Source organism: Miscanthus floridulus, chromosome 8 (assembly GCF_019320115.1).
Source record: "Miscanthus floridulus cultivar M001 chromosome 8, ASM1932011v1, whole genome shotgun sequence".
Classification (NCBI taxonomy): domain Eukaryota; kingdom Viridiplantae; phylum Streptophyta; class Magnoliopsida; order Poales; family Poaceae; genus Miscanthus; species Miscanthus floridulus.
In genome coordinates, this window is record NC_089587.1 from 22,345,060 (window position 1) to 22,372,963 (window position 27,904).

At 48.6% G+C, this 27,904-nt stretch overlaps 1 protein-coding gene and 1 pseudogene across 1 annotated transcript; one reads left to right on the plus strand and one right to left on the minus strand.

Annotated features, from left to right (window-relative positions):
* Positions 1 to 3,467: 3,467 nt before the first annotated feature.
* On the plus strand, positions 3,468 to 5,742 carry LOC136471328 (protein LYK5-like; annotated as a pseudogene).
* Positions 5,743 to 26,959: 21,217 nt separating this feature from the next.
* LOC136471329 (uncharacterized) lies at positions 26,960 to 27,592 on the minus strand. The gene has a single exon (XM_066469057.1). It carries the CDS (start codon positions 27,590 to 27,592, stop codon positions 26,987 to 26,989), a length of 606 nt encoding a protein of 201 aa, XP_066325154.1. The 3' UTR covers positions 26,960 to 26,986.
* Between the last annotated feature and the right edge of the window lie 312 nt (positions 27,593 to 27,904).

Below are 27,904 nucleotides of genomic sequence, written 5' to 3' on the forward strand. Positions count from 1 at the left end.
TGTACACGTATGTTGCAAGCGTCTGTTCCAAATGTTTCATTTGTTTTTCCAGAACGTATGTTGCAAGTGTGTTTATCTGGATGTTGCGTATGTTTCACACATATGTTGCAAGTGTTTTATCTGGATGTTGCATATGTTTTTGTAATGGCTTTTCAAGTGTTTTCAGTTTTTTTTCAAGTGTTTCAGGTGCATTTTCAAGTGTTTCATCTGTCTTCAAACGTATGTTACAAATGTTGCATCTGGATGTTTCAAAAGTAGATCGGGTGTTGCACATGTTGCAATGACGTTGGTGGTTGGTGGACAGCGGCCTATCGTAGGGCTTCGACTCCTTTGTTGTGCGGTGCACCTCGCCCTCTCCTCTCCTCTCCCTCCCCTCGCTTACCTCCATCTTGACGCAACAGTTCGAGCTCGGCGAGCGCGATGACGCAAATGCCCGACGAGCGTGATGCCCGCGGATGTGGTGCCCGACGAGCGCGTGGAGATGGTGGCCCCCGGTGGGCCGATGGCAGGCGCAATGCTCGTGTGGTGGCCTCGTAGCAAGCTAGGTCTGTGCCATCCACTCGCTAAGCACAGGAAACAAAGCAGCCGTGGGAGTCCGGAGGCGAGCGTCTTTCCGGACATCCGGGCGCTAGTCGAGCTGGATTTTCTCTCATGTTTTTTTAAACAATGTACATGCACAAATGTTTGGGTTTTGAGTAAACTTTAGTGAAATGGCTCATCACTTATGTTTATAATTATTTTTAGCTCCTAGTTTGTGAATGAAGATGTGGTGTTGAGCCCCATTGGGAGATTGTAGTTATATTTTGAGATTACTGATGTCACCGTTGCGTTGAGTTACTTTTTCATCTAGCACATCTCTTACACTAAATGATGAACAACATAACAAGTTTCTGGACAAGGAAAAAATACAAACACATGTGCCAAACCTGTGACTTTAATTGGATAAGGTAGGTTCTACCAAAAATAACATAACCAAGTAAGCTAGTCATCTCTCACACTAATTAGCATCTTCATAAAAAATTAAAAGCCTTAAAATCCTAGGTATCAGCTTTTTAGCAGCACACAATTTTATCTATGCCGAGCTCGGAGCCCTAATCAACCTTTTACGTCTGTTGCAAAATGTTGTGCTTTATAGACGAAGATGCTCTATAATTTTATAAATTGTCAGCAACAATGACTTAAAACCAGAAAGCACATGAATTGAGTATATAGTTTAGTACGTCCGTCGTTAAGATCCGAGTTTAAGTTCTTTGCAATATGTGCTCCTATTTTTCTAAAACTTATTTTAGGTACAAATTGTGAAGGAGACAACATCGATGTACGTGTAGTCACACCTTTTTTTATCTAAAAACCAAGATCTATCAACTCAGGTTTTTGAGATCCTACGAACAAAAGAGAGCAAGGAGCACGTTAGCTGATCTGCCACTAAGTCAACCTACGAAAATTCGCTAAGACATGATTTTGCTGAACGATCGATCCCACCTGGCAGCTATGCCCAAGAGAACACGGGGGCAGCTAAGCCAACTAACCGAACAACAAGGCGGTGGATGGGTCAATTGTTTAAACTGACCGAAGTTGACCGGGCCAACCAGGCCAAGCGGACACAACTGGACCCTACTCCTGTCGCTCGTAGCGAACAAACATTGGTGGTCGGTCGCGTAATTCCGCGTCACGGGGCGAAAGAAAGGCTTGGGCCGTAGCCTTGTCGCATTTGACCGATGACCCGCACGTACCGTTCAGGGTCGCGATCTCTTGCCTCCAGGATCGGTTTACTGTTAGCGTAGTCTCGTACAACGCTCCCGTCTATAAACGTAGATCTCATTAAAAAAAGCAACATCGTTAAATCGTACGAAGTAGAATAAATCCATCTCATTATCAACGGATACGTCGCTTGTCAGTTAAGCTGGGAGCTCATTAACGTGTAAAATTATAATCTTATGACCCATCTAGAGGGGGAGATTAATTATAGAGAGGAAGAGATACACATCGCTATCTTAAGATTTACCATCTGAAGAAGTTGCAGGCCTCCTGATACCAAAAAAGACAGACGCAAAAGTAGTAAATGACTACCGGTCGATTAATCTGAAACACAACGTTGCCAAGCTAATTTTCAAGATTTTGTCCAACAGACTTGCTGCCTGCCTAAATCAGTTCATTTCAAGGAGCCAGAGTGCTTTTATAAGAATGAGTACACAAAATGTTATCAAGGATTTGCACAAGTCCAAGTACCCGACCCTACTCTTGGATTCAAGGAATCCTAGCCGACAAAGAGTTGTATGTGTAGCATCTATTCATTGGTGTGCTCTAGAAAGTCTGTATTACCTCATTGATTCCAGTGCGATCTCTCGAGCTTGACATTTGTGGTTAGCTTGATAAAAGGGTAGGGTTGAAAAAAGACCAAAGCCTTTGTGGTTTCCTCAACAATGAGGCATTTCTTTGTGGTTTGACAGAACCTCGGGTTAAATCTCGTGTTTCTTGTGTTCATCATGTTCTTATTGTTTGTGCCTTATTTGCCGGATCTTTGCTAAGTATCTTTGAGTGCATGAATCTCATGAGAACTTCTCTAAGCATATTTCTATAGGCTGTGGTAACAAATCAACTCAAATTTGGCTGGTAAAATTTGTAGATCGTGTAGGAAGTTTCATTCTTAGATCGGGCATCCAATTTCTATCAGAGCAATACTAGACATCTAGTCAGTACTCATTTCACTGTAAGTTTGTGTTGTTAATTCAGATTTGACCTATTCACCTCCTCTAGGGTCCCTTTGATCCTTTTCGACATCCACTCACTTCACCATCGCATGCCCAGTGACCACTCCCCCCTTCTCTTTCGCTCGGTGAGTGGTAGAGTCTACTTTGGCATCTGATTGGCTATAGTTGAACAAAGATGTGCCGCTCGATGAGTGGTAGAGTTCAATCCTAGGTCCAAGCTTTAGCACCTGTGGATGCTAACACGGTGCTGATCGGTGCAGGTTCCACTTGCCAATTGATCGGCAATGGTCGAAGGAAGATGTACAGAAGGAGGCCGAGTTAGAGTAATAGGCCCTAGTTTTGAAATTTTAAAAACAAATTATTTATGATTCAAGATATGCTTGTTTTTAGGAGTTGAAATAGTCATAGATTTGCCAAGTACTCCTATCCACCAATATGATGCCTTTCATTTACCCTATTCGCTTGTTGGTTTTAGTCAGGCTTATTCAATCAGCCAACAGTGTTTTCCTCTCACAACAAACCAGCACCAACCAGCCTAGAAAACCAACCAGCGAACACGACGATTACCTCGTCATCCCTAGACAATTGTTTGTCAACATCTGTTAGCTACAACCATTCATTGCCCGAGTGAATGAGTAGTCATTAAAGAAGCACAAATGGAGCACGACAGGGTTGACTCTGTGTGCCGTGTTGACTTGCCTGGGCCCTCCATTGGGTGGAGTCCAGTCCAGTGCCTTCAGGCGCCGGAACCCAAACAGAGCAGCCACGCAACGCAACCGCAACCTTAGACCAGTTGACTCTGCCCCTCCGCCGCGCTCGTCACATACCCACCCAATCCGCCGCTGAGTCGCCGCGTTTCCCAAACAGACGATGGCTCCCCCGCCTCAGCCGGTGCTCCCCGCGGCAGCGCTCGCGCTCCTCGTCCTCCTCCTCGCCGCCGCGGTAGCGGTGCCGGCGCGCGCGCAGCAGGAGTACGAGGCCAACAAGCAGAACGCCTGCTACGCCACCAACGCCAGCTCCGTCCTCGGTTACACCTGCAACGCCACCACCGCCTCCACTCCGGCCTGCGACTCCTACCTCATCTTCCGCTCCTCCCCGGCCTACTACGACACGCCGGTCTCCATCTCCTACCTCCTCAACTCCTCCGTCTCCGCCACGGCCTCCGTCAACGCCGTCCCGACGGTGTCCCCGCTCGCGGCCTCCAGCTCGTCCTGGTCCCCGTCCCCTGCGCCTGCACACCCGGCGGCTACTACCAGCACAACGCCTCCTACACCATCCAGTCCCTCGGCGAGACCTACTTCATCATCGCCAATATCACCTACCAGGGCCTCACCACCTGCCAGGCGCTCATCGATCAGAACCCGCTCCACGACAGCCGCGGCCTCGTCGCCGGGAACAGCCTCACCGTTGCCGCTCCGCTGCGCGTGCCCCTCGCCCGCGCAGGCCGCCAAGGGGTTCAGGTACCTGCTCTCCTACCTCGTCATGTGGGGCGAACGGCGTGACCTCCATCGCCGCCAGGTTCCGCGCCGACCCGCAGGACGTGCTCGACGCCAACAACCTCCACCGCTGACGACACCATATTCCCCTTCACCACGCTGCTCATCCCGCTCAAGGCCGCGCCCACGCCGGACATGCTCGCTTCCCCGGTTCCGCCGCCGGCCCCCGACCCCGCCGCAGCCCACGCCGGCGCCGTCGGGCGGGTCGGGGAGCGGGAAATGGGTCGGCGTTGGCGTCGGCCTCGGCTGCGGCGCGCTTGTGTTGGCAGGAATTCTGGGCCTGCTCTGCTTACGGGCCAGGCGGCGGCGGCGGCGGCGGCTCGCGGATGGGGAAAGTGTCCGTCAACGCAGCAAGGTGGTCATCGACGTGTCCTCGTCGGCGGAGTACGGCGCGCTGGCGTCGGGGAAGCAGACCACTAATACCACCACGTCCTCGACGTCCTCCGGGACGAGGTCGCTGGTGGCCAGCGACGTGCGCGGGGCCGTGGAGTCGCTGACGGTGTACAAATACCCGGAGCTGGAGAAGGCCACCGCGGGGTTCGCGGAGGAGCGGCAGGTGCCTGGCACGTCGGTGTACCGGGCTGTCATCAACGGCGACGCGGCGGCGGTGAAGCGGGTGGCCGGCGACGTGAGCGGCCAGGTCGGCATCCTGATGCGCGTCAACCACTCCTGCCTCGTCCGCCTCTCCGGCCTCTGCGTCCACCGCGGCGACACCTACCTCGTCTTCGAGTTCGCGGAGAACGGGGCGCTAGCGACTGGATCCACGGCGGCGTCGGCGGCAGCACCCTCCGGTGGAGGCAGCGCGTGCAGGTGGCGTTCGACGTCGCCGACGGGCTCAACTACCTCCACAACTACACGAACCCGCCGTGCGTGCACAAGAACCTCAAGAGCAGCAACGTCCTCCTCGACGCCGACCTCCTTGCCAAGGTGTCGAGCTTCGGGCTGGCGCGCGCGGTCACCGCGGGCCGACGGCGGCGCGCAGCTCACGCGCCACGTCGTGGCACGCAGGGATACCTCGCCCCCGAGTACCTCGAGCACGGCCTCATCACGCCCAAGCTCGACGTGTTCGCCTTCGGGGGTCGTCCTGCTCGAGCTGCTGTCCGGGAAGGAGGCCGCGTTCGCGGATGCCGGCACGGGCGAGGAGACGCTGCTGTGGGAGACCGCGGAGGAGGCGCTGGTGGCGGACGGCGGCGAGGACGTGGACCGCGCCAAGGTGCGCGCGTTCATGGACCCGCGCCTGCACGGGGACTTCCCGATGGACCCTCGCGCTCGCCATGGCTGCGCTGGCGCTGCGGTGCGTGGCGACGGAGCCCCGCGCGCGGCCGGCCATGGACGAGGTCTTCGTCTCGCTCTCGGCGGTGTACAACTCCACGCTGGACTGGGATCCCTCCGATTATGGCACCTCCGGATCTTCGATGGTCGGGCGGTAGTAACGATCAGCGTATAGAAGTTAAGATTGCATAGAATTTGAACAGTTTTGGAATCGATCTGTGTCATACTAGTAAGAAAGAACAATAAATGTATCATTGGTTTAATCAATTTGTTTTACATTGATCACTAGTACAAACAAATCCACTCAAATTGCCGCTTCAGCTACTCCTTTTCTTTCACTGGAACAACACATCACGTTCGTCACAAGAACAGAACCATGCTTCAAGTTTCGCCTTGCTGCATTTTCGGCAAGAAAGAAAACAACAGGCGACCAGTTCTTGGATGTACCGTTGATCTTCAGGGAGGATTTCTGGTGAGAACGTTGAGCTACTAGCCTACTAGTAAGAACTGTTTTGTCGTACCAGTAACTTGTAAAGGAGAAATACATCTTTGATTTTAGGGACAATGGTTTTGCGGAGATCAAAGTGATGGTTCTTTATTGGTGGACACTCAATTTGGAGCATTTTGCCAGATGACATTCTGGTTCGGTGAAATTAGGCCACAGGACACCGCGGACCGGTCGCAGCCGGTTGAGGAAAGAGAACAACGGTGAAATAACATTCTTGCCCCTGCCGCTTCTTCTTCCTCTCTCCCTTTCTCTGTCCCCGCCACCCTCTCCGCCTCCCGCACCCGCCCTTTTCTTCTTCTTCCCCGGCTCTTTCTATTCTTTCTCGCCGGTGCCCCTACCATGGCCGCGAGTTCAGAGCTCGAAGCTTGCCGGTGGCGACGCCTTGCGCCTCCTGCGTCTGCCTCCGGCCTCGGTCTGCAGCCGCCTGTGTCCGCCCGCAGGTCGTGCGCAGGTCCGCAGCCGCCCCCACCGGTCTGCAGGTCGCTCGCGTCCGCAGCGGCAGGTCGCGTTCGTCCGCGCACAGGTCGAGTGCCCGCTTTGCACGCCCACATGTCGTCGCCGTACTCAGGCCAAGCCCCGCCATGGGCCGCGAGCTTGGAGCTCGCCGGTGCCTGGCCTGTGAGCAGCAGCAGCGCACGCAGCAATGGAGACACGACGCTGAAGGTAGGAGGCCCGGGCGCACAGCTTGGTAGTCACGACCGCGCCAAAGTCGGCCCGCGCGGCCCCCGCTGCGAGAGTCGGCAGCCCTGGAGGACCCGAGCCGGGCGTGCGGGCGGGGCTGTGCGCGCACGGCAAGCGACCAAGGCGCAAGCACGCTTCGGCTGTGTTGTGGGGCCGCAGGTCGCGGCGACTGCGGGGCATGAGGAGGCTACGACGGCGCGTGAGGCAGCAGGGTGCGGGCGGCAACAGGCTGCGGTGGCACGTGGGTCCGCAGGGCGTACCGGCAGCGGGCCGTGATGGCACAGGCGATGGGAGCTTGACAGTGGTGGTCCTGGCACATTGAGAGAAGTGGGGGCGGCATTAGCACGACAAGTGGGGAGGGGAGCTCAACCAATGGAAGAAGAGAAGATGAGGAGGAAGAAGATGACAGGTGGGGCCCGCGCGTCAGTGAGAGTGAGAGGGGCGGACCGAACTGTGGCTCAGGGGCACCGGATGTCCAAAACAAAAATTTCCCTCTCCTCAACCGATTGCAACCGGTCCGCGGTGTCCTATGGCCTAATTTCACCGAACCAGAGTGTCTTCTGGTAAAATGCTCCAAAGTGGATATCTGCCAGCAAAGAACCATCACTTTGAATGTCCAATAGACAATTATCCCTCGACTTTATTATCACCCAAACAAGAGATATTGCTCTTCCTCACATGAAGCGGACTGTTTCCACTTCGGAATTAGAAGCTAAAATAATTGCCCAAAGGGACTGAACACATGCGTGCTTCTGTGGCAGTACTACTCCTATGTGCAGAAGTGTCAACGTGGCGTGGAGGTGAGAGAATCCCCCACCTATCCGTTTGGCTGTAAACGATCGTGGATTATAAGTCAGAATAATATTTTTCTCTCATATCAAACCAGCCAGCAGTAATAATCCACGATCGTTTCAGCCAAAATGAGCGGGAGGCTGCTGATCATTTCGCATTCAGACTTTATGCAAATGTGCGCTGTTTTGTGGCCTCAGCTGGGCTAGACCCTTAAAACGTTGATGTAAAACTCGAACTTTGTTCGGTTATCTTAAAAAGAGATGATTAAAAGTGTTAAAACATTATGGCTCTGTTCATTTCGGTGAAATTTGGCTTATGCTGATGCTTATGCTAAAATGCTGTGAGAGAAAAATACTGTTGGTTCGTTGAAAAGTACTATTAAAGTAGCACATGAGAAGTCCAGTACTCCTGTTTACTGTGCAGGATGCACCGGGGTTGGTCACTGGCATTCTGAAAAATGATCTTTTACTGAATATTGTTATACCATGATTAGTCCACTGACAATTCTAACAAAGGGTGGATGTAGAGACTGAAACTGACAATAATTCTGTAGATTTGAAAGGTTCACAAATCATCTTTTACGCCATACACATTTTTTTACTAACGGAAATTATCCAACTCAGGCGTTTGTCTGTGACTCCCGTCCGGACGCGGCTCCCCAGGAACGAGCCCCAAACAAAACACAAAATCCCCCACTCCCTCGTGCTTATCCACAAGGCCCAGAAGCAGCGTGGCCGTTCATTGTCCGCGCCCCTTCCCCCGCCGCGCGCTCGTCCACTGCCGCTAGGGCGCATGTGCCGTGGCGCCTCAGGTCTTCCCCGGCCGAGCCAAGGGCACCCACGGGCGCGGGTGGTGCTGGTGGTGCTCGCGCCTGCCGGCTCCGACCTCGATGGGCGGAATCGACCAGCTCGACTTTCCCCTCCCCTATGTTGCATATGTATGTTTCCAGTGTTTCAGACGTGTGTTGTAATTGTTTCATCTTGATGTTGTAACAGTAGATCGAGGGGATGTTGCACATGTTGCAAGTGTTTCAGAGGCATGTTGCAAGTGTTTGTTCAAAATGTTTCATATAAATCCAGACGTATGTTGCAATCGTTTTTCATCTGGATGTTCCATATGTTCCAAATATTTTAGTTGTTTCAGTCTTATGTTGCAGCAAGTGGTTTCATGTTCCAAGTTGCAAGTGTTTTATTTTGTATGTTTCATGTGTTTCACACACATGTTGCAAAAGCATGTTTCCAAATGTTTCACCTGTTTTTAGTCTTATGTTGCATTCATGTTACAAATGTTTTATGTGGTTCGGCGGGGGGTGAGCTGGGGGCCGGCGGACGGGGCACGTGGCGCGCCGGGGGCTAGCGTGCGGGGGCGCTGCGGGCCGGCGGACGGGGTTGCTGCGGTCGGGGCATGTTGGGGGCGTGCTTATCCTCAACTGCTCCTCCCGGTTCCTTGGTGCCGCCCATGCAGAGAGAGAGGAGGGGGTCACGGGCGACTGGCGGGTGCAGAGGCGGGGGCGGAGTGCGCGCGTGGGGCGGGGCGAAGGCGGATGGGGAGCGGGCTATGGTAGGCCTGGGAGCTGGGCCACGGTTTGGTTCGCTGGGACTTGGAGTTGCGCCCGAACGCGCTGCGGGCGCTAGTGCCTCCATTTTGCTAAATTGGATTGTGTATTCTCTGTGCCTGATGCAGTGTAATCTCATCTTATACTGCACATCCTGTAAGTAATCTCATCCCAGATGCAGTGTTAACTTGTAAGAGTAAGCCATTTGCCATCTGAAAGAGAAAATAAGTCATTTGTAGAATATTTTAAGCTTTTCTATAGTCCTATTGAGTATTTGCATTGTTGGATCTAATAACTAGTATATCAACTCGATGGTCGTTTAACTGCATTTTTCAGAGCTGAACATTTTGTTTTTTTTTCCACAAAGAGGGAGCAACGTCTGCTTCCTTTTTGGGGGAAAGGAGGAAAAAACGAAAATAAATGAACCGATTTTTTCCTCAAACACACGACAATTAAATGTCATTGCATAAACAAAGAAATAGGCAGTTCACTAAACCAATCCATGTTCAAAGAGAATGCCTTTGAATTTTCAAGTCACAACCATGGGGAGAATTGAGGAAATAAGGAAGGAACATCCAGTTGACGTTTTTTTGTCAAAGCTGTGTCGTCAATTTTGTAAAAGAGGGGCCCCAAATGGACCAAAAGTTACCAAGCAGGCGAGCACAATAGGTTAAACATTCAGTTGTGTACAGGGAAACATGAACAAGTCAAAAAACATGCAGTTGATCTTTCAGCAAGCACTAGTCGTGAAAATGGTTAGCTTTTGTAAAAGAGGGGCCCAAATGGACAAAAGTTACCAAGCAGGCAAGCACAATAGGTTGAACATTCAGTTGTGTACAGGGAAACATGAACAAGTCAAAAAAACATCCAGTTGATCTTTCAGAAAGCACTAATCGTGAAAATGCTTAGCTCTACTTTTAGGCTTTACTGAATATTGATTGGTTCACTAACAAAGGAAAGGCCATAGATTGAAAAGATGGTAAGATTTTTTTTTTGGGCTTTCTGCAGTCCAGGTGAGCATTTGGATGTAATTATTAGTATATCTACTTGACGGCCACTTCACTGCTTCTTTGAGAGTTGAACATATGCCACTTTCTGCCATCCTGTCAACCCAACAACACATTAACATTGGTCAGATAAACAGAGTGATTGTTTTCACTTCAGAAAAAGAAAGAAAACAAACAAACAAACCAGAAAGAATCTTTTTACCCACAAATAAAAAATGGTCATTAGGACTGAAATCTTTCTTGTTCATACAGAATAACAGAATACCTTTGAATTTGCAAGTCACAACCATGGTGAGAACCAGGAACAGGTCCTTACTGTGCCGTTTTCAGTAATCAGGAGGTGATCAATGGTCGGTTCCCTCAAACATTCATCTGATCTTGGAGTAAGGACTAGTCGTGAAAGTATTTAGCTAACGAAGGGAAGGCGAACAGACTGAAATGACAATATGATATTGATAGGACTAGATGCCCTACCGAAGTTGCTGCGAAGGTTGTAGGGATGGAAGAGCGGCGGGCGAGGCTTAGGGCAGCGGTGGCGGGTTGGCGCTATGGTGATCACAGCGCAAGGAAGAAGAGAAGGTGCGGCTAGAACTCCCAAGGGAAGCCGACAACAATTAGGTTGCTTCTGCTTAATTCTAATCTCAATTGTTTACAGAGTCTTTATCCTCTCTAGGATCCTATAATTAAGGAACAAATACCATAAATAGCTAGTAATAATAATATGGGCTCTTAGCCCCTATAGCTGCTGGGCCTGAAGGAGGCGCTGCCGGACCTCAGCCAGCACCTCATCGCGGCTGCGGAGTAAGGCGTCAGCCGTGTCAGTCCGCACCGACCCCGGCTTGTATGGGAGTATCAGCGGAGGAGGCCGGCCGTAGACCACTTCGAACGGGGTGGCACACAAGGCAGTATGAAAGGAGGTGTTGTAGCAATACTCCGCCCATGGCAACCAGTCCACCCACGTTCGCGGCCGATCACCTGTAACACAACGTAAATACATCGCAATCACCTTGTTGACCACCTTAGACTGGCCGTCCGTCTGAGGGTGGAAGGCCGTGCTCATGCGCAAGGTGACGCCTGCCATCTTGAAGAGGTCGCGCCACACGTGACCGGTGAACACGGGGTCCCTGTCGCTGATGATGGAAGAAGGGAACCCATGCAGTCGAAAGATGCCGTCGAAGAAAGCACGGGCGACGGAGGCGGCGGTGTAGGGGTGACCCAGGGCGATGAAATGCGCATACTTGGAGAAGCGGTCAACCACCGTGAGAATGACGGATTTGCCGCTGACCTTGGGCAGCCCCTCGATGAAGTCCATGGAGATATCCGCCCACACCTGGGACGGTACTTCGAGGGGCTATAGCAGGCCGACGGGCTGTAGTGACCCCGTCTTGTTCCGTTGGCACATGCTGCATGCCCGCACCCAATCCTGAACATGGGCGCGGTCTCCTGGAATGTAGAAGTCGGAGCGAAGGTGGTATAGAGTCTTCTGGACTCCCTCATGGCCCGCCGAATGAGCCAAGAGGAGGACTTGGTGGCGCAGGTCCTCATGGTTAGGGACGAAGATGCGAGACCCATGGAGAAGGAGACCGTTGTTGAAGTGCCATGGTGCCGACAGTTCACCAGCCTGCAAGCGATGGAGGAGCTGCTGGGCGTTCGCAGCTGCTGTTGTAGCCCGGCGAATGTCATCAAAGAGGGCGAACGTTGGCCCAAAGAGGGCATGAGCAGTAGGTCCAGGAACTATACCCTCCTCCATGTTGTGGTGGGACAACGCATCCGCCACGATGTTCAGGCGGCCAGGGCGATACTCCATAGCAAAATCGAAGCCAAACAACTTGCTGATCCACTGGTGTTGGGGTATAGTTAAGAGACGTTGGTCTAGCAGGAACTTGAGGCTATAGTGATTTGTACGAACAAGAAAATGACACCCCCATAGGTATGGTCGCCAGTGACGTACAACCTGAACCAGCCCAATCAGCTCGCGTTCATAGGCGGCGAGCCTGAGATGGAGAGCAGCGAAGGGTCGGCTGAAGAAAGCGAGGGGCCCGGCGTCTTGGTGGAGAACAGCGCCGAACCCCGCGCCAGATGCGTCACAGTCCACCACAAACTGCTTTTTGAAGTTGGGCATTTGGAGGACGGGTCCCATGGACAGGGCACCCTTGAGTGCTTGAAACGCCGCATCCGCCTCATCGTCCTTGGCGAATGCATCCTTCTGTAGGAGGCATGTCAGTGGCGCAGCGATGAGGCCAAAGTCGCGGATGAACTTCTTGTAGTAGCCGGCGAGGCCCAAGAATCCCCATAGCCCACGGGCGGAGCGAGGGGCCGGCCACGAGGCGACCACAGCCACCTTATCGGTGTCCATAGCAACACCACTTGCTGATATCACGTGGCCAAGGTAGGCCACCGATGACGCCCCAAAAGAACACTTGAACGCTTGAGGTGGAGCTGGTTTGCCTGAAGTGCTTGGAGGACGATGCTGAGGTGCTATAGGTGTTTGGCCCAAGAGGCGCTATATATGAGTATGTCGTCCAAAAACACAAGCACAAACCTACGCAAAAAGGGGTGGAGCACATTGTTCATCAAAGCCTGGAAAGTCGCCGGTGCATTGGAAAGGCCGAACGGCATGATCAGGAACTCAAAATGGCCATGGTGAGTGCAGAACACCGTCTTAGCGATGTCATCGGGGTGCATCCACACTTGGTGGTAGCCCGAGCACAAATCGAGCTTGGTGAAGAAGCGAGCCCCGTGAAGCTCATCGAGGAGCTCATCGATGACCGGAATCGGGAATTTGTCCTTGGATGTCTTGGCGTTGAGGGCCCAGTAGTCGATGCAAAAGCGCTAGGAGTTGTCTGCCTTGCACACCAGCAGCACAGGGGTAGAGAACGGGGACATGCTCGGCTGGATGATGCCTTGGGCGAGCATAGCAGCGCACTAACGCCCCAACTTGTCCTTCTATAGCTATGGGTAGCGATAGGGGCGAACGATGACTGGAGCTGTACCTGGCAGTAGGTGGATGCGATGATCATACGACCACATCAGAGGGAGCCCCTATGGCTCAGCGAAGACCAGCTCAAACTACTCCAGGAGCCGGTCCAGTAGTGGCTGGGAGGGGGCAGCGGCGATCGCGCACGCGGACGGTTCCCGGATGTCGTCGTGGGGGGACTCTAGGACCTTCCATAGAATGTGCCGGGCGCCCTGTGTGAAAGCCATGCACAAATCCTCGAAATCCCAGTGGATAGGGCCTAGGGTACATAGGAATTCGACGCTAAGAATAAGATCAAAACCTCCCAGGCTGATGCCATAGCAGTTGATGGTGAACTCCTCTGTACCAATGGCCAGGGCCACATCTCGGACAACACCTTCTCAAGGCACACAATCACCGTTGGCCACTAGTACCCACATGGTAGGGTGTGGTGCTGTAGAGAGGTGTAGGCGTCGCTGGAGATCAGCGTTGATGAAGTTGTGCGTCGAGCCAGAGTCGAGGAGCGCCACAAGCCGGTGGCCATGTACGGAGACTAGAAGGAGCATAGCATTCTCAGTCCGGATGCCTGCAATGGCATAGAGGGACACCTGAGGCTGGGCTGTAGGTTCCTACCCCACCGCTGGTGCAGGCGCAAGCACAATAGCCTCCTCTAGAAAAGCAGCCACAACGGCCACCTCCGCTGGTATGTCATCATCGAGGAAATCCACCGCTTTGAGGTAGAATAGGCGCTGGCACACATGACTAGGCACATAGGGCTCATCACAATTGTAGCAAAGACCTTGGCGACGGCGCTCCAATTGCTCCGCTGGGGACAGTCGGTGGAAAGGACGAGCAGGGGCTGCAGCGCCCGCTGGTGCTTGAGTTATGGTTGCTCTCGGGGCTGCTGGTACTGTTGCAGCAGGCCGTGGCGGCGCTAGGATGCCCGAGCACTGAGGAGGCTGGGTGCCACACTAAGGAGTGGCCGGCGTCGTGGCAGCGGCGCGGCGTTCAAAAGCCCTGGCCAAATACATGGCCGTTTGGAGGTTCTGGGGCTCCCGCAGCTCCACGTCGACCTTAATGTGCTCCGAAAGGCCGCCCACGAACAACTCCACCTTCTAGGATGCGGAGAGGTTCTAAGCATGACAGAGCACCGCATTGAAGCATTTGGAGTAGTCCTATACCATGGAGGTGAAGGGCAGGCGAGCAAGTTCGGATAAACATGTCCCACGAACAGCCGACCCAAATTGCAGATTGCACAGCTCCTTGAAACGATCCCACGTAGGCATGCCCTCGTCTTGCTCGAGGGCGTAGTACCATGTTTGTGCCGCGCCAGTGAGTTGGTATGACGCAAGCCAAGTGCGGTCCAAGGCAAGGGTACGCTTGAAAGGTCCTAATGGCTAGAGGGGGGTGAATAGCCTAATAAAATTTCTACAACAACACTTAACAAAATGGTTAGACAATTATGAGATGAAGCAAGTGTTGCGCTAGCCTACTCAAAATGCAAGCCACCTACCACAATTCTAATTTAGATAGTGTCAATTCACACAAGAGCAATGACACTAACCTATGTTAGTGTGCTCTCAAAGGCTAACTAAAGAGCCACACCAACCAAGCATGCAAGCTCTCACAACTAGCTACACTAAAGAGCTTGTCAACTAGTTTGCGGTAAAGTAAAGAGAGTGATCAAGAGGGTTATACCGCCATGTAGATGAAGAACCAATCAATCACAAAGATGAATAACAATGAAGACCAATCACCTTGGAATCAATGATGAACACAATGATTTTTACCGAGGTTCACTTGCTTGCTGGCAAGCTAGTCCTCGTTGTGGCAATTCACTCACTTGGAGGTTCACGCGCTAATTGGCATCACACACCAAACCCGCAATAGGGTGCCGCACAACCAACACAAGATGAGGATCACACAAGCTACGAGCAATCCACTAGAGTACCTTTTGGTGCTCCACCGGGGAAAGGTCAAGAACCCCTCACAATCACCATGATCGGAGCCGGAGACAATCACCACCCTCCGCTCAACGATCCTCGCTGCTCCAAGCCATCTAGGTGGCGGCAACCACCAAGAGTAATAAGCGAAATCCACAGCGAAACACGAACACCAAGTGCCTCTAGATGCAATCACTCAAGCAATGCACTTAGATCACTCCCAATCTCACTATGATGATGAATCAATGATGGAGATGAGTGGGAGGGCTTTGGCTAGGCTCACAAGGTTGTTATGTCAATGAAAATGGCCAAAGATGTGAGCCATAGCCGGCCATGGGGCTTAAATAGAAGCCCCCATGAAATAGAGCTGTTATACCCCTTCACTGGGCACATTGCGCTCTGACCAGACGCACCGGTCCAACAGACCAGACCCTGGACTCAGCGTCCGGTCCACTGATGGATGCCATGTGTCACTGGCTTCAAATGCTGTTCATCAGATTTCAACGGCTACGAAGCTGACCGGATGCTCTGGCAAAACTAACTGGACGCTAGAGCCTCAGCGTCCGGTCGAGTACAGTAAGGGTCTAAAACTGGTTTCCCTCGATCGGACGCGTCCGGTCCACCTTGACCGAACATAGCCAGCGTCCGGTGGTAAACCCTAGCCACTGTACCGCCAAGTCAGCGCGACCGGACGCAGGCAGTCAGCGTCCGGTGCTTTTGGATCCAGCGTCCGGTCACTTGACCGAAACACATGTCCTCTGCTGCCACTGACCGGACGCTCCGGTCCAACCGAGTCCAGCGTCCGGTCACTCACAGTGACCTCCATCTTTTCTGTCTAGGGCGCCGGTGGAGTTTCTTATCCTTGCACCCAAACTTCACCACCCTTGATCAAATGTGCCAACCACCAAGTGTATCACCTTGTGCACATGTGTTAGCGTATTTTCACAAATATTTTCAAGGGTGTTAGCACTCCACTAGATCCTAAATGATATGCAATGAGTTAGAGCATCTAGTGCCACTTTGATAACCGCATTCCGATACGAGTTTCACCCCTCTTAATAGTACGGCTATCAAACCTAAATGTGATCACACTCTCTAAGTGTCTTGATCACCAAAACAAAATAGCTCCTACAAAATATACCTTTGCCTTGAGATTTTTGTTTTTCTCTTTCTTCTTTCCAAGTCGAAGCACTTGATCATCACCATGCCATCATCATCATCATGCTATGATCTTTATTTGCTTCACCACTTGGAGTGTGCTACCTATCTCATGATCACTTGATAAACTAGATTAGCACTTAGGGTTTCATCAATTCACCAAAACCAAACTTGAGCTTTCAATCTCCCCCTTTTTGGTAATTGATGACAACCCTTATACAAAGATATGAATTAAAATTTAATTGAATCCATGTTGCTTGTCCAAGCATATTTACCATGTGTAAAAGGATATGGACAAGTTTCATGAACCCCAAATGGTAGCAATTGCTCCCCCTACATATGTGCTAAGAGTTTGGATTGAAGCTTGCACATATGCTTAGATAGGAAATATAGGAGTCAATGTCTACCAAATGATGCTAAGGTATAAAAGATGGACCTTTGAAGCATGATACCAATCGGAGTGCACCAATATATCATCCTTAGCACCATTGTTAGCTTAATACCACTTGGAAACATACTTTAGAAAGATACCACTTGTAAAGACTTACTTGGAAATGAAAGTTATCTAGTGATTTCATTTCATCATTCAATCTTACAACTAGCATATATCACACAAGCATGGATATTTGAATTTTAGAACTTGTGCCATGCAAGCAAACATATGAAATGCACATTCAAATGCATCATACAAGTTCATGAGCTTGCTCCCCCTACTTGTGTGCTCAAAATTTTAGTTGATCTCTTTCCTTTGTCATATCTCTCCCCTATGTCATATATCAAGATATCTTTATGTTTTTCTCCTTTTATGATATGTCTCCCCCTTTTTCACTATTTTTACTACTATCTTTGTTTTTCTCCCCCTTTGTCATCAATGACCACAAAGGTTCTAAATATAGATAGTATTACTTGTAGGGTCGAGATTATCAATGTCAATCAATGGGGTGAGGATCATTTTCCCAAATTTGGTTCAAACTAGAATATATGCCAAAGATATTTAACTCGGTTTGATCCAAGGACAAGCTTCTTCACACCTCCAAATAAGGGTTATCTTGTACCATGTTGAGTTAAACACTTATAGCTCATTTTCTAGATTAAACACTAGGTTTACAAGCCCACAAACATGTCATATGCTATCACTGGATCATGTCAAGCATAGAAGCAATAGTGATACCATATAAACATCAAATTCATTTGATTTTCATTAATGAGCCTAATAAAATAGAACCACTTGAAAGGTCCTAATAAGATTGAAAATATGACTAGATGCACTAAACATGTCCTTAGCAAGGATGTTTGCCATACCAATCAACTTTTACCTTGGATTACTCGAAGGAGAGGCATGTTATATGAGTGAGGGGTGCATCAACATATATTTGAGAAATCCAATATATTCAACTCATTCCTTAGCTTGCAAAACCTTTTCTCATCCAATGGCTTGGTGAATATGTCGGCAAGTTGATCTTTGGTGCCTACACTCTCAATGCAAATGTCCCCTTTTTGTTGGTGATCTCTTATGAAATGGTGGCGGATATCAATGTGCTTTGTTCTTGCATATTGCACCGGATTGTTGGTTAACTTGATTGCACTCTCATTGTCACATAGCAATGGCACTTTCTTGAACTTGATTCCAAAATCACTCAAAGTGGCCTTCATCCAAAGTATTTGTGCACAACAACTACCGACGAATATGTATTTGGCTTCGGCGGTTGATAATGCAACACTATTTTGCTTCTTTGATGACCATGAAACAAGTGATCTTCCCAACAATTGACATGTGCCCGAGGTGCTCTTCCTTTCAACCTTGCATCCCGCATAATCTGAGTCAGAGTAACCAACTAGCTCAAACTTTGCTCCTTTGGGATACCACGAACCAACATTTGGTGTATGCTTCAAGTACCTCAATATTCTCTTTGTAGCCTTCAAATGACTTTCTCTTGGTGAGGCTTGAAATCTTGCACACATGCATACACTAAACATGACATCCGGCCTTGATGCGGTCACATAGAGTAGGCTTCCAATCATGGACCGATACAACTTTTGATCCACCATATTTCCACTTGCATCACTATCCATGTTGCCATTGGTTCCCATTGGTGTGCTAATGACTTTGCTATCAATTATGCCAAATTTCTTGATCATGTCCTTGATGTACTTGCCTTGACTCACAAAAGTACCATTCTTCAATTGCTTGATTTGAAGACCAAGGAAGTAACTCAATTCTCCAATCATGAACATCTCAAACTCATTAGCCATCATCTTCCCAAACTCATCACAAAATTCTTGATTTGTTGATCCAAATATGATATCATCAACATAGATTTGCAACACAAACAAGTCTTTTCCAATCTTCTTGATGAAAAGAGTGGTGTCAACCTTGCCCATTGTGAACCCTTTAGAGAGTAGGAAATCCCTCAATCTCTCATACCATGCTCTTGGTGCTTGCTTCAAGCCATACAATACTTTCTTTAACTTGTACACATGGTTGGGCTTCTTGTCATCTTCAAAACCGGGAGGTTGCTCAACATATACTTCTTCATTGATATAACCATTGAGAAATGCACTCTTGACATCCATTTGATAGAGCTTGATGTTGTGGGCACAAGCATAGGCTAACAAGATTCTTATTGCTTCCAATCTAGCAACCAGGGCATATGTTTCTCCAAAGTTAAGACCTTCAACTTGTGTATAGCCTTGTGCTACCAATCTTGCTTTGTTCCTTACTACTATCCCATCTTGATCTTGCTTATTTCTAAAGACCCATTTGGTTCCAATCACATTGTGTTCCTTTGGTCTTTCTACCAACTCTCATACTTGATTTCTTGTGAAGTTGTTCAATTCTTCATGCATAGCATTCACCCAATCAACATCCCTCAAAGCTTCATCTATCTTCTTTGGTTCAATAGATGATACAAATGAGAAGTGTTCACAAAATGATGCCAATCTTGATCTTGTTTGTATACCTCTTGAAATATCACCAATAATAGTGTCTAATGGATGATCTCTTGCAATACTTGTTTGTTGGAGCAATGGAACTTGATTGCTTGCACTTGCTAGATCATTGGGTTGAGATGATGTACTAGCCACTTGATCTTGATCAATGTCATGAGAGTCACCTGCACTAGTTTGATTTGTATCATCTTGCTCATTTGAGTTAGAGAGTACTTACACTTGATCATCTTCATCATCAATCACTTGCCTAGGCCTCAATTCACCAATATCCATATTCTTCATGGCATTTGAAAGTTGAATGCCTCTAACATCTTCCAAGTTCTCATTCTCTTCTTGTGAACCCTTGGTTTCATCAAATTCAACATTATGAACTTCCTCAAGAGTACCACTATCCAAATTCCAAACTCTATATGCTTTGCTTGTAGTGGAATAACCAAGTAGGAATCCTTCATCACATTTCTTATCAAACTTGCCCAATCTTGTACCTTTCTTCAAGATATAGCATTTGCAACCAAAGACCCAAAAATATGCAATGTTAGGCTTTCTACCATTCAAGAGCTCATATGGTGTCTTCTCTTTCAATCGGTGACAATAGAGGCGGTTGCTATAATAGCAAGCCATGTTGATAGCTTCGGCCCGAAAAGATTGACTCACATTGTACTCACTAAGCATAGACCTTGCCATATCAATGAGTGTTCTATTCTTTCTCTCAACAAGGCAATTTGATTGAGGTGTGTACTTGGCCGAGAATTGATGTCTAATTCCAAATTCATCACATAACTCATCAATTCTAGTATTCTTGAACTCACTACCATTGTCACTTCTAACTCTCTTGATGGTTGTTTCAAACTCATTGTGAATGCCCTTGACAAATGATTTGAATGTTGCAAACACATCACTTTTGTTCACTAGAAAGAATACCTATGTGTATCTAGTGTAGTCATCCACTATCACAAAGCCATATTTATTTCCACCAATGCTAGTGTATTGAGTTGGCCCAAACAAATCCATGTGCAATAACTCAAATACTTTACTAGTGCTCATCATGCTTTTCTTAGGATGGGTGTTTCCAACTTGTTTGCCGGCTTGACAAGAGCTACAAAGCTTATCCTTTTCAAACACAATATCTTTCAAGCCTTTAACTAAGTCATGCTTAATTAATCTATTCAATTGTTTCATTCCAACATGACCAAGCCTTCTATGCCATAACCAACCCATGCTAGAGTTAGTGAACAAGCATGTGGACAATCTAGCTTCACTAGCATTGAAATCAACCAAGTATAGATTCTCATATCTAAAGCCTTTGAAGATCAAGTTAGAGCCATCTACACTTATGATCTCTACATCATCTACTCCAAATATGCATTTGAATCCAAGATCACATAATTGAGCCATGGATAGCAAGTTGAAATTAAAGCTCTCTACTAGCAACATATTAGATATGCTCAAGTCATTGGATATTGCAATCTTACCAAGCCCTTTGACCTTGCCTTTGCCATTGTCACCAAATGTGATACTATCATAACCATCATTGCCATTGGTGTTGATTGAGTTGAACATTCTTGCATCACCGGTCATGTGTTGAGTACACCCACTATCAAGAACCCAATGTCTTCCTCCGGCTTTGTAATTGACCTATAAAAGAAGATCAATTTTTTTTAGATACCCAAACTTGCTTGGGTCCTTGAAGGTTAGTAACCAAGCTCTTTGGCACCCAAATGGCTTTCTTCTTTGAGCCCATCCATGGTTTGCCAATGAACTTAGCTTTCACACCATTTGTACCCTTAACAAGCATATAGGAAGAATTAAGCTTAATAGAGGATACATTAGCATTTTTGCTTTTGTTGGTGCATTCATACTCTCTATGACCAACTTGCTTGCAACTAGTGTAAAACCGACCATTGTTCTTCACAAAACTTATCTTGTGAGGAGCAAAGACCGCCTTGCCTTTCTTGGGGGTATAGCCCAATCCCTCTTTATAGAGAGAAGCTCTTTGGCTACCCAAGTACATAAGCAAGCGGTCCTCACCACCATAAGCCTTAGCTAAGGTGTGAGTGAGCTTAGTGACCTCCTTCTTGAGGTTCTCATTCTCAACCACTAGTGAGGCATCACAAGTGAGACCATCACTACTAGATGAGGTAGAAGTAGAAGTGCTACAAGAAGGGTTAGTAGTAGCAATGATGATAGGCATAGATAGTGATGTATCAATTAAATCACAAGTTACACCTACATCACATGTTTCAACATGCTTCTTTTTATCTTGTTCATTAAGCAAAGTGGAATGAGCTTTTTCAAGCTTTTTGTGAGCCTTACCAAGCTTCTCATGGGCTACCTCTAGCTTCTCATGAGTTGCTTTGAGCTCATCAAGGGCTTGCTTAAGGGCTTTTACCTCCTTATTCAAGCTCTTGCATTCCCTTCTCTTAATGTCAAAGTGTTCTTTAGCATCCTCTAGCATGTCAAATAATTCGTTCTTAGTAGGTTCATCATCATCACTATCACTATCATTTTCATTTTCATGTTCATTATCATCAACATCTTCTTCATCACTTTCATCATCACAAGATTGTACCTTAGCGGCCTTAGCCATGAAGCATGATGAAGATTCGAAGAGAGAAGGCTTCTCATTGATGGCAATGCTTGCAAGAACCTTCTTCTTGGTGGTCTTGTGATCATCACTATCATCATCATCATCATCACTTGAGGAAGCATCACTATCCCAAGTGACTACATATGAACCACCCTTCTTCTTCTTGAAGGCCATCTTATCCTTCTTCTTTTTCTTCTCCTTTTTGTCCTTCTTCTTGTTCTTCTTGTTGTCATCATCATTGTCGCTATTGTATGGGCATTGAGCAATAAGATGATCTTTGCTTCCACACTTGAAGCACCTTCTTGACTCTTCTTTGTTTTTGGATGAAGACTTCTTTCTTCTAGCACGGTAGCCCTTCTTCACCATAAACTTGCCAAATCTCTTGACAAATAGAGCCATCTTCTCATCATCATCATCATCCCAAGATTCATCTTCTTCACTTGATGTTTCTTTCTTAGCTTTGCCCTTGGATGATGTGGCTTTGAATGCCACACTCTTCTTCTTCTCATCTTTCTTCTCCTTCTTTTCTTCCTTCTCATCATCATCTCTATATGTATCATCGGTCATGATGTCTCCCAACACTTGGTTTGGTGTCATGGTGTCCAAACCACTTCTCACTAGAATGGTGATCAATGTACCAAATCTTGAAGGCAAGCATCTCAAGAACTTGTGGGAAAAGTCCTTGTCCTTCACCTCTTCTCCAAGTGCTTTGAGATCATTGATAAGCACTTGAAGCCTATGGAACATCTCCGGCACACTTTCATCCTCCTTCATCTTAAAGCTTGCAAACTTTTCTTTGAGGATGTATGCCTTTGCACCCTTCATGGCTTGAGTGCCCTCAAATGATTCTTCCAACTTCTTCCAAGCCTCATGATCCATCTCAATATTCTTGATTTGCTCAAATGTTCTCTCATCAATTGCATCATGAATAGCACTTAGAGCAATGTCATTGTTTTGGAGAAGTACTTCTTCGGCCGTGGTGGGATTCTTCGGATCACCAATCTCAATTTTGGTTTCTACCACCTTCCACACCTTTCTATTGATTGACTTGATATGTGTGGTCATCTTTGACTTCCAATAAGGATAATTTGTGCCATCAAATCAGGGTGGCTTCTTGGTGTTGTTGATTTGAGCCATTTTAACACCGAAGGTTGTTAAGCCTCAAATAACGGTGACCTCGGCTCTGATACCACTTGAAAGGTCCTAATGGCTAGAGGGGGGTGAATAGCCTAATAAAATTTCTACAACAACACTTAACAAAATGGTTAGACAATTATGAGGCGAAGCAAGTGTTGCTCTAGCCTACTCAAAATGCAAGCCACCTACCACAATTCTAGTTTAGATAGTGTCAATTCACACAAGAGCAATGACACTAACCTATGTTAGTGTGCTCTCAAAGGCTAACTAAAGAGCCACACCAACCAAGCATGCAAGCTCTCACAACTAGCTACACTAAAGAGCTTATCAACTAGTTTGCGGTAAAGTAAAGAGAGTGATCAAGAGGGTTATACCGCCGTGTAGATGAAGAACCAATCAATCACAAAGATGAATAACAATGAAGACCAATCACCTCGGAATCAATGATGAACACAATGATTTTTACCGAGGTTCACTTGCTTGCTGGCAAGCTAGTCCTCGTTGTAGCGATTCACTTACTTGGAGGTTCACACGCTAATTGGCATCACACGCCAAACCCGCAATATGGTGCCGCACAACCAACACAAGATGAGGATCACACAAGCCACGAGCAATCCACTAGAGTACCTTTTGGCGCTCCACCGGGGAAAGGTCAAGAACCCCTCACAATCACCACGATCGGAGCTGGAGACAATCACCACCCTTCGCTCAACGATCCTCGCTGCTCCAAGCCGTCTAGGTGGCGGCAACCACCAAGAGTAACAAGCGAAATCCACAGCGAAACATGAACACCAAGTGCCTCTAGATGCAATCACTCAAGCAATGCACTTGGATCACTCCCAATCTCACTATGATGATGAATCAATGATGGAGATGAGTGGGAGGGCTTTGGCTAGGCTCATAAGGTTGCTATGTCAATGAAAATGGCCAAAGATGTGAGCCATAGCCGGCCATGGGGCTTAAATAGAAGCCCCCATGAAATAGAGCCGTTATACCCCTTCACTGGGCACACTGCGCTCTGACCGGACGCATCGGTCCAACTGACCGGACCCTGGACTCAGCGTCCGGTCCACTAATGGACGCCACGTGTCACTGGCTTCAAATGCTGTTCATCAGATTTCAATGGCTACGAAGCTGACCGGACGCTCCGGCAAAACTTACCGGACACTGGAGCCTCAGCGTCCGGTCGAGTACAGTAAGGGTCTAAAACCAGTTTTCCTCAATCGGACGCGTTCGGTCCACCTCGACCGGACATAGCCCAACGTCCGGTGGTAAACCCTAGCCACTGTACCGCCAAGTCAGCGCGACCGGACGCAGGCAGTCAGCGTCCGGTGCTTTTGGATCCAGCGTCCGGTCACTTGACTGAAACGCATGTCTTCTGCTGCCACTGACCGGACGCTCTGGTCTAACCGAGTCTAGCGTTCGGTCACTCACAGTGACCTCCGTCTTTTCTGTCTAGGGCGCCGGTGGCACCGTCGGACTGTCCGCACTCTACGGGCGGACACTCCGCCGGTGGAGTTTCTTACCCTTGCACCCAAACTTCACCACCCTTGATCAAATGTGCCCACCACCAAGTGTATCACCTTGTGCACACGTGTTAGCGTATTTTCACAAATATTTTCAAGGATGTTAGCACTCCACTAGATCCTAAATGCATATGCAATGAGTTAGAGCATCTAGTGACACTTTGATAACCGTATTCCGATATGAGTTTCACCCCTCTTAATAGTACGGCTATCAAACCTAAATGTGATCACACTCTCTAAGTGTCTTGATCACCAAAACAAAATAGCTTTTACAAAATATACCTTTGCCTTGAGCTTTTTGTTTTTCTCTTTCTTCTTTCCAAGTCGAAGCACTTGATCATCACCATGCCATCATCATCATCATGCTATGATCTTTATTTGCTTCACCACTTGGAGTGTGCTACCTATCTCATGATCACTTGATAAACTAGGTTAGCACTTAGGGTTTCATCAATTCACCAAAACCAAACTAGAGCTTTCAACGCTGCCCATGGAAGAACTAGTCCCAATGATGGAGCCAATTGAGGGGATCCTCGGCGCCATCGTATGTGGGGAACTCCAACTTGTAGAAGCGCGGAGGGTGAGCGCCGTGGCTGACACCCGGAGCTGCTGGGTCTGGAGCAAAGGCTGTGGATGACGAGGTGTTGTGGTGGTGTTGCATGTTGCCATCGTAGAGTAGAGATCCATCAATGCCTCCATAGGAAACCCCCTTGGTGTAGGAGGGCTACTGTACCGCCCCACCGTAGTGGATCAGGGCGCCTGTGGTAGGGGCTGGGGCAGCCAGCGTCGTGGTCATCGGAAACGTTGCCATCGTATACATCGGCCCGACCGTTGGTGCCAGGGCATAAGATGAGATCGGCGACGGGGAGGGCGGCATCCGCAGTAAATGGATGGGCACGCCGGTTGCGTTGGACTGGGGGCTCCCAGCAGGGAACACCGGCGGCAGGGAGGCCATGGCCGATTGCGGCGGTGGTGGTGGCGGTGGTGGGTGCGGTGGGGAGGGCAGCGGCTGCTGCGAGGAGAGGTAGGACTGCATCATGGCCATGGAACGGGATAGCTCGTGGATGGCCGCGGTCATTTGCTCCATCGACATTGTAGAGGATGGAGCGGGCGCCGAAGCGGATGGCAGCAGCTGCGCAGCAGTGGTGATTGGCGGCAGCGGCGGTGGGCTAGTGGAGGTGGAAAGAGGGCCTGACATTTATGATACCAGATTGATAGGACTAAATGCCCTACCGGAGTTGCTACGAAGGTTGTAGGGATGGAAGAGCGGCGGTCGAGGCTTAGGGCAGCGGCGGTGGGTTGGCACCGTGGTGATCACAGCGCAAGGAAGAAGAGAAGGTGCGGCTAGGGCTCCCAAGGGAAGCTGTCAACAATGAGGTTGCTTCTGCTTAATTCCAATCTTAATTATTTACAGAGTCTTTATCCTCTCTAGGATCCTATAATTAAGGAACAAATACCATAAATAGCTAATAATAATAATATGGGCTCTTAGCCCCTATAGCCGACGTCCTCCTCTAGCCACTAATGGGCTTGTGCCTATTATAGTAGACGCCGGTCATAACAGATATGATTACAAAATCATATTTACATTCTTCAGCCAGAATGACGGTGCACGGTTGACTCAATTGAAGCATGCTCTCTGATACTTGGATTTCTAAGATGAACTCAAGCTACAAGATGCATCCCCATGATTCAGAAATTAGTAGGTTGCTCTCCTCCTTTTTTGAATTACTGATAAGATGTGAGGTCGTCAGCTACTCATGGATGTGGTGAGGTGATCTTTGCAGAGTGCCTTGGCTTCCTCAATATGAGATTAGGAGGTACTGAGGAAGAAGGTAATCATGAATGGAGTAATGGACTATGAATATGGAAACTACGCTTGTTTATTACACTACTTTTGCAGGTATTAAGTGGGAAACCATGTTTAGGGGGTGTTCGGATCCGGTGACTAAAATTTAGGAGGTGTGTCAGGAGAATGTTGCATGAGGTGTTTGGATACTAATAAAAAAACAAATTACATAATCCGTCAGTACACCACGAGGCGAATTTTTTAAGCTAATTAAGCCGTCATTAGCACATATTTACTGCAGCACCACATTGTCAAATTATGGACTAATTAGGCTTAAAAGATTCGTCTCGCAAATTAGTTGCAAACTATGCAATTAGTTTCATAATTAATCTATATTTAATACTCTATGCATGTATCAAACATTCAATATAACAGCGACTAAAATTTAGGAGGGACAACCAAACACCACCTAACAGTGGTGTCCAAGCTTACAGCCCCGTCAAGTGTCAAAATAAGCATCTGCTTTTACCATTGGGCCAATGAAGAACCTTTGTTGGGCTTACGCGCCTAGCAAGGTCGCACAACATGGGCCTAGTACAACTACCTGAGCTCCTGCCTTCCCCTCTCTCACTCTTTCTCTCTCTCAAAAAAAAAAAAAAAAAAACAACGGCAACAACAACAGTCTCAAGCAGATGGCTAGAGTTGAAAATCACTAAGATAAAGTCACAATTCAGGCACTTCAATAGCTACTTTTCAAGTACCCATATTCAAACATAGATATCTCAAGCTTTTAAATTTTTTTTTATTGCCTCTTCTTATGTTAATTTCGACCTTGCTTTACCTCTCCTCACGTTATTGGCTTACTTAAGACTAAAAAAAAACTGAGCTCCTCCTGCCTCTACAGTCCTGCACCTTGGCCTCACTCAGCGTCCTCTCGAATCATGCTCAGCATCCTTGTGAACGCCGACGAGCTCTTGGTCTCTCTCAAGGTCACCGCCGCGACTTTCTCGGCGCTCCTCGCAGGGTCCGTGAACGAAAACACGACGGTGCCCCCGAGCGTGAGTTCGTTGAGCGTCTCGTAGAACACACTCTGCTCAGCCTCATCGCGGTCCTTGCCTTCCAGTCGCGTGACCGGCACGACGCGCCCCCGCCGGCGGCGCCGCGGCGGCTTGTCGCCGGGCCCGAGCGCGGAGGTCGCGCGCACAGCCAGTGCGGCCATATCGGCGGTCGACAGCGGGCGCCCAAGCATCTCCGCGGGGAGCACGAAGTACATCTGCCCCGGCCGTAGCCTGTCGGCGGCGGGCAGCGCCGGGGGCGGCTCGTTGAAGTAGAGCGCGTCGGAGTTGCACACGAAGAACGAGGCGCCGCTGCCGAGAACGTCAGAGACGGACGCGAGGGGGTCAGAGGCCGGGACCTCCTTCAGCGTGCCGTCGGGGGCGATCACCCTGGCCGGCTCCGGTGGTGCCGGCTGCTGCGACGGAACGGAGCCACTGTTGCCGTGGATGCAAGAAAGCGTTGATCCCATTGCTTGCAGTCTGGTCGTGGATGTGGATGTGGATGTGGCCGCCGTGTCAGTTTGGGATGGAGAGCAGGTGGTGCGTATATATATAGACAGTTAGACACCGCTGGAGGACCAACCAGTCAGGATCAAGGAGGTAGATCAGTCTCTCTCATCACTTCAACACAAAGGAGAAGTAAACAATCCCGTCCGGCAGTAACAGGTTGTCAGCAGTTAGAATATTTTTCTCTTTATCTCTTTTATCAACATAGTAGATGAAAGTAGAACACATAGACATAAGAGATGGAGAGACTATTCTTTGTTTATCTGAATATTGGT

Bases quoted from the DNA above. Each gene is read 5' to 3' on its own strand.
- LOC136471329 (XM_066469057.1), bottom strand. From the start codon at position 27,592: ATGGGATCAACGCTTTCTTGCATCCACGGCAACAGTGGCTCCGTTCCG.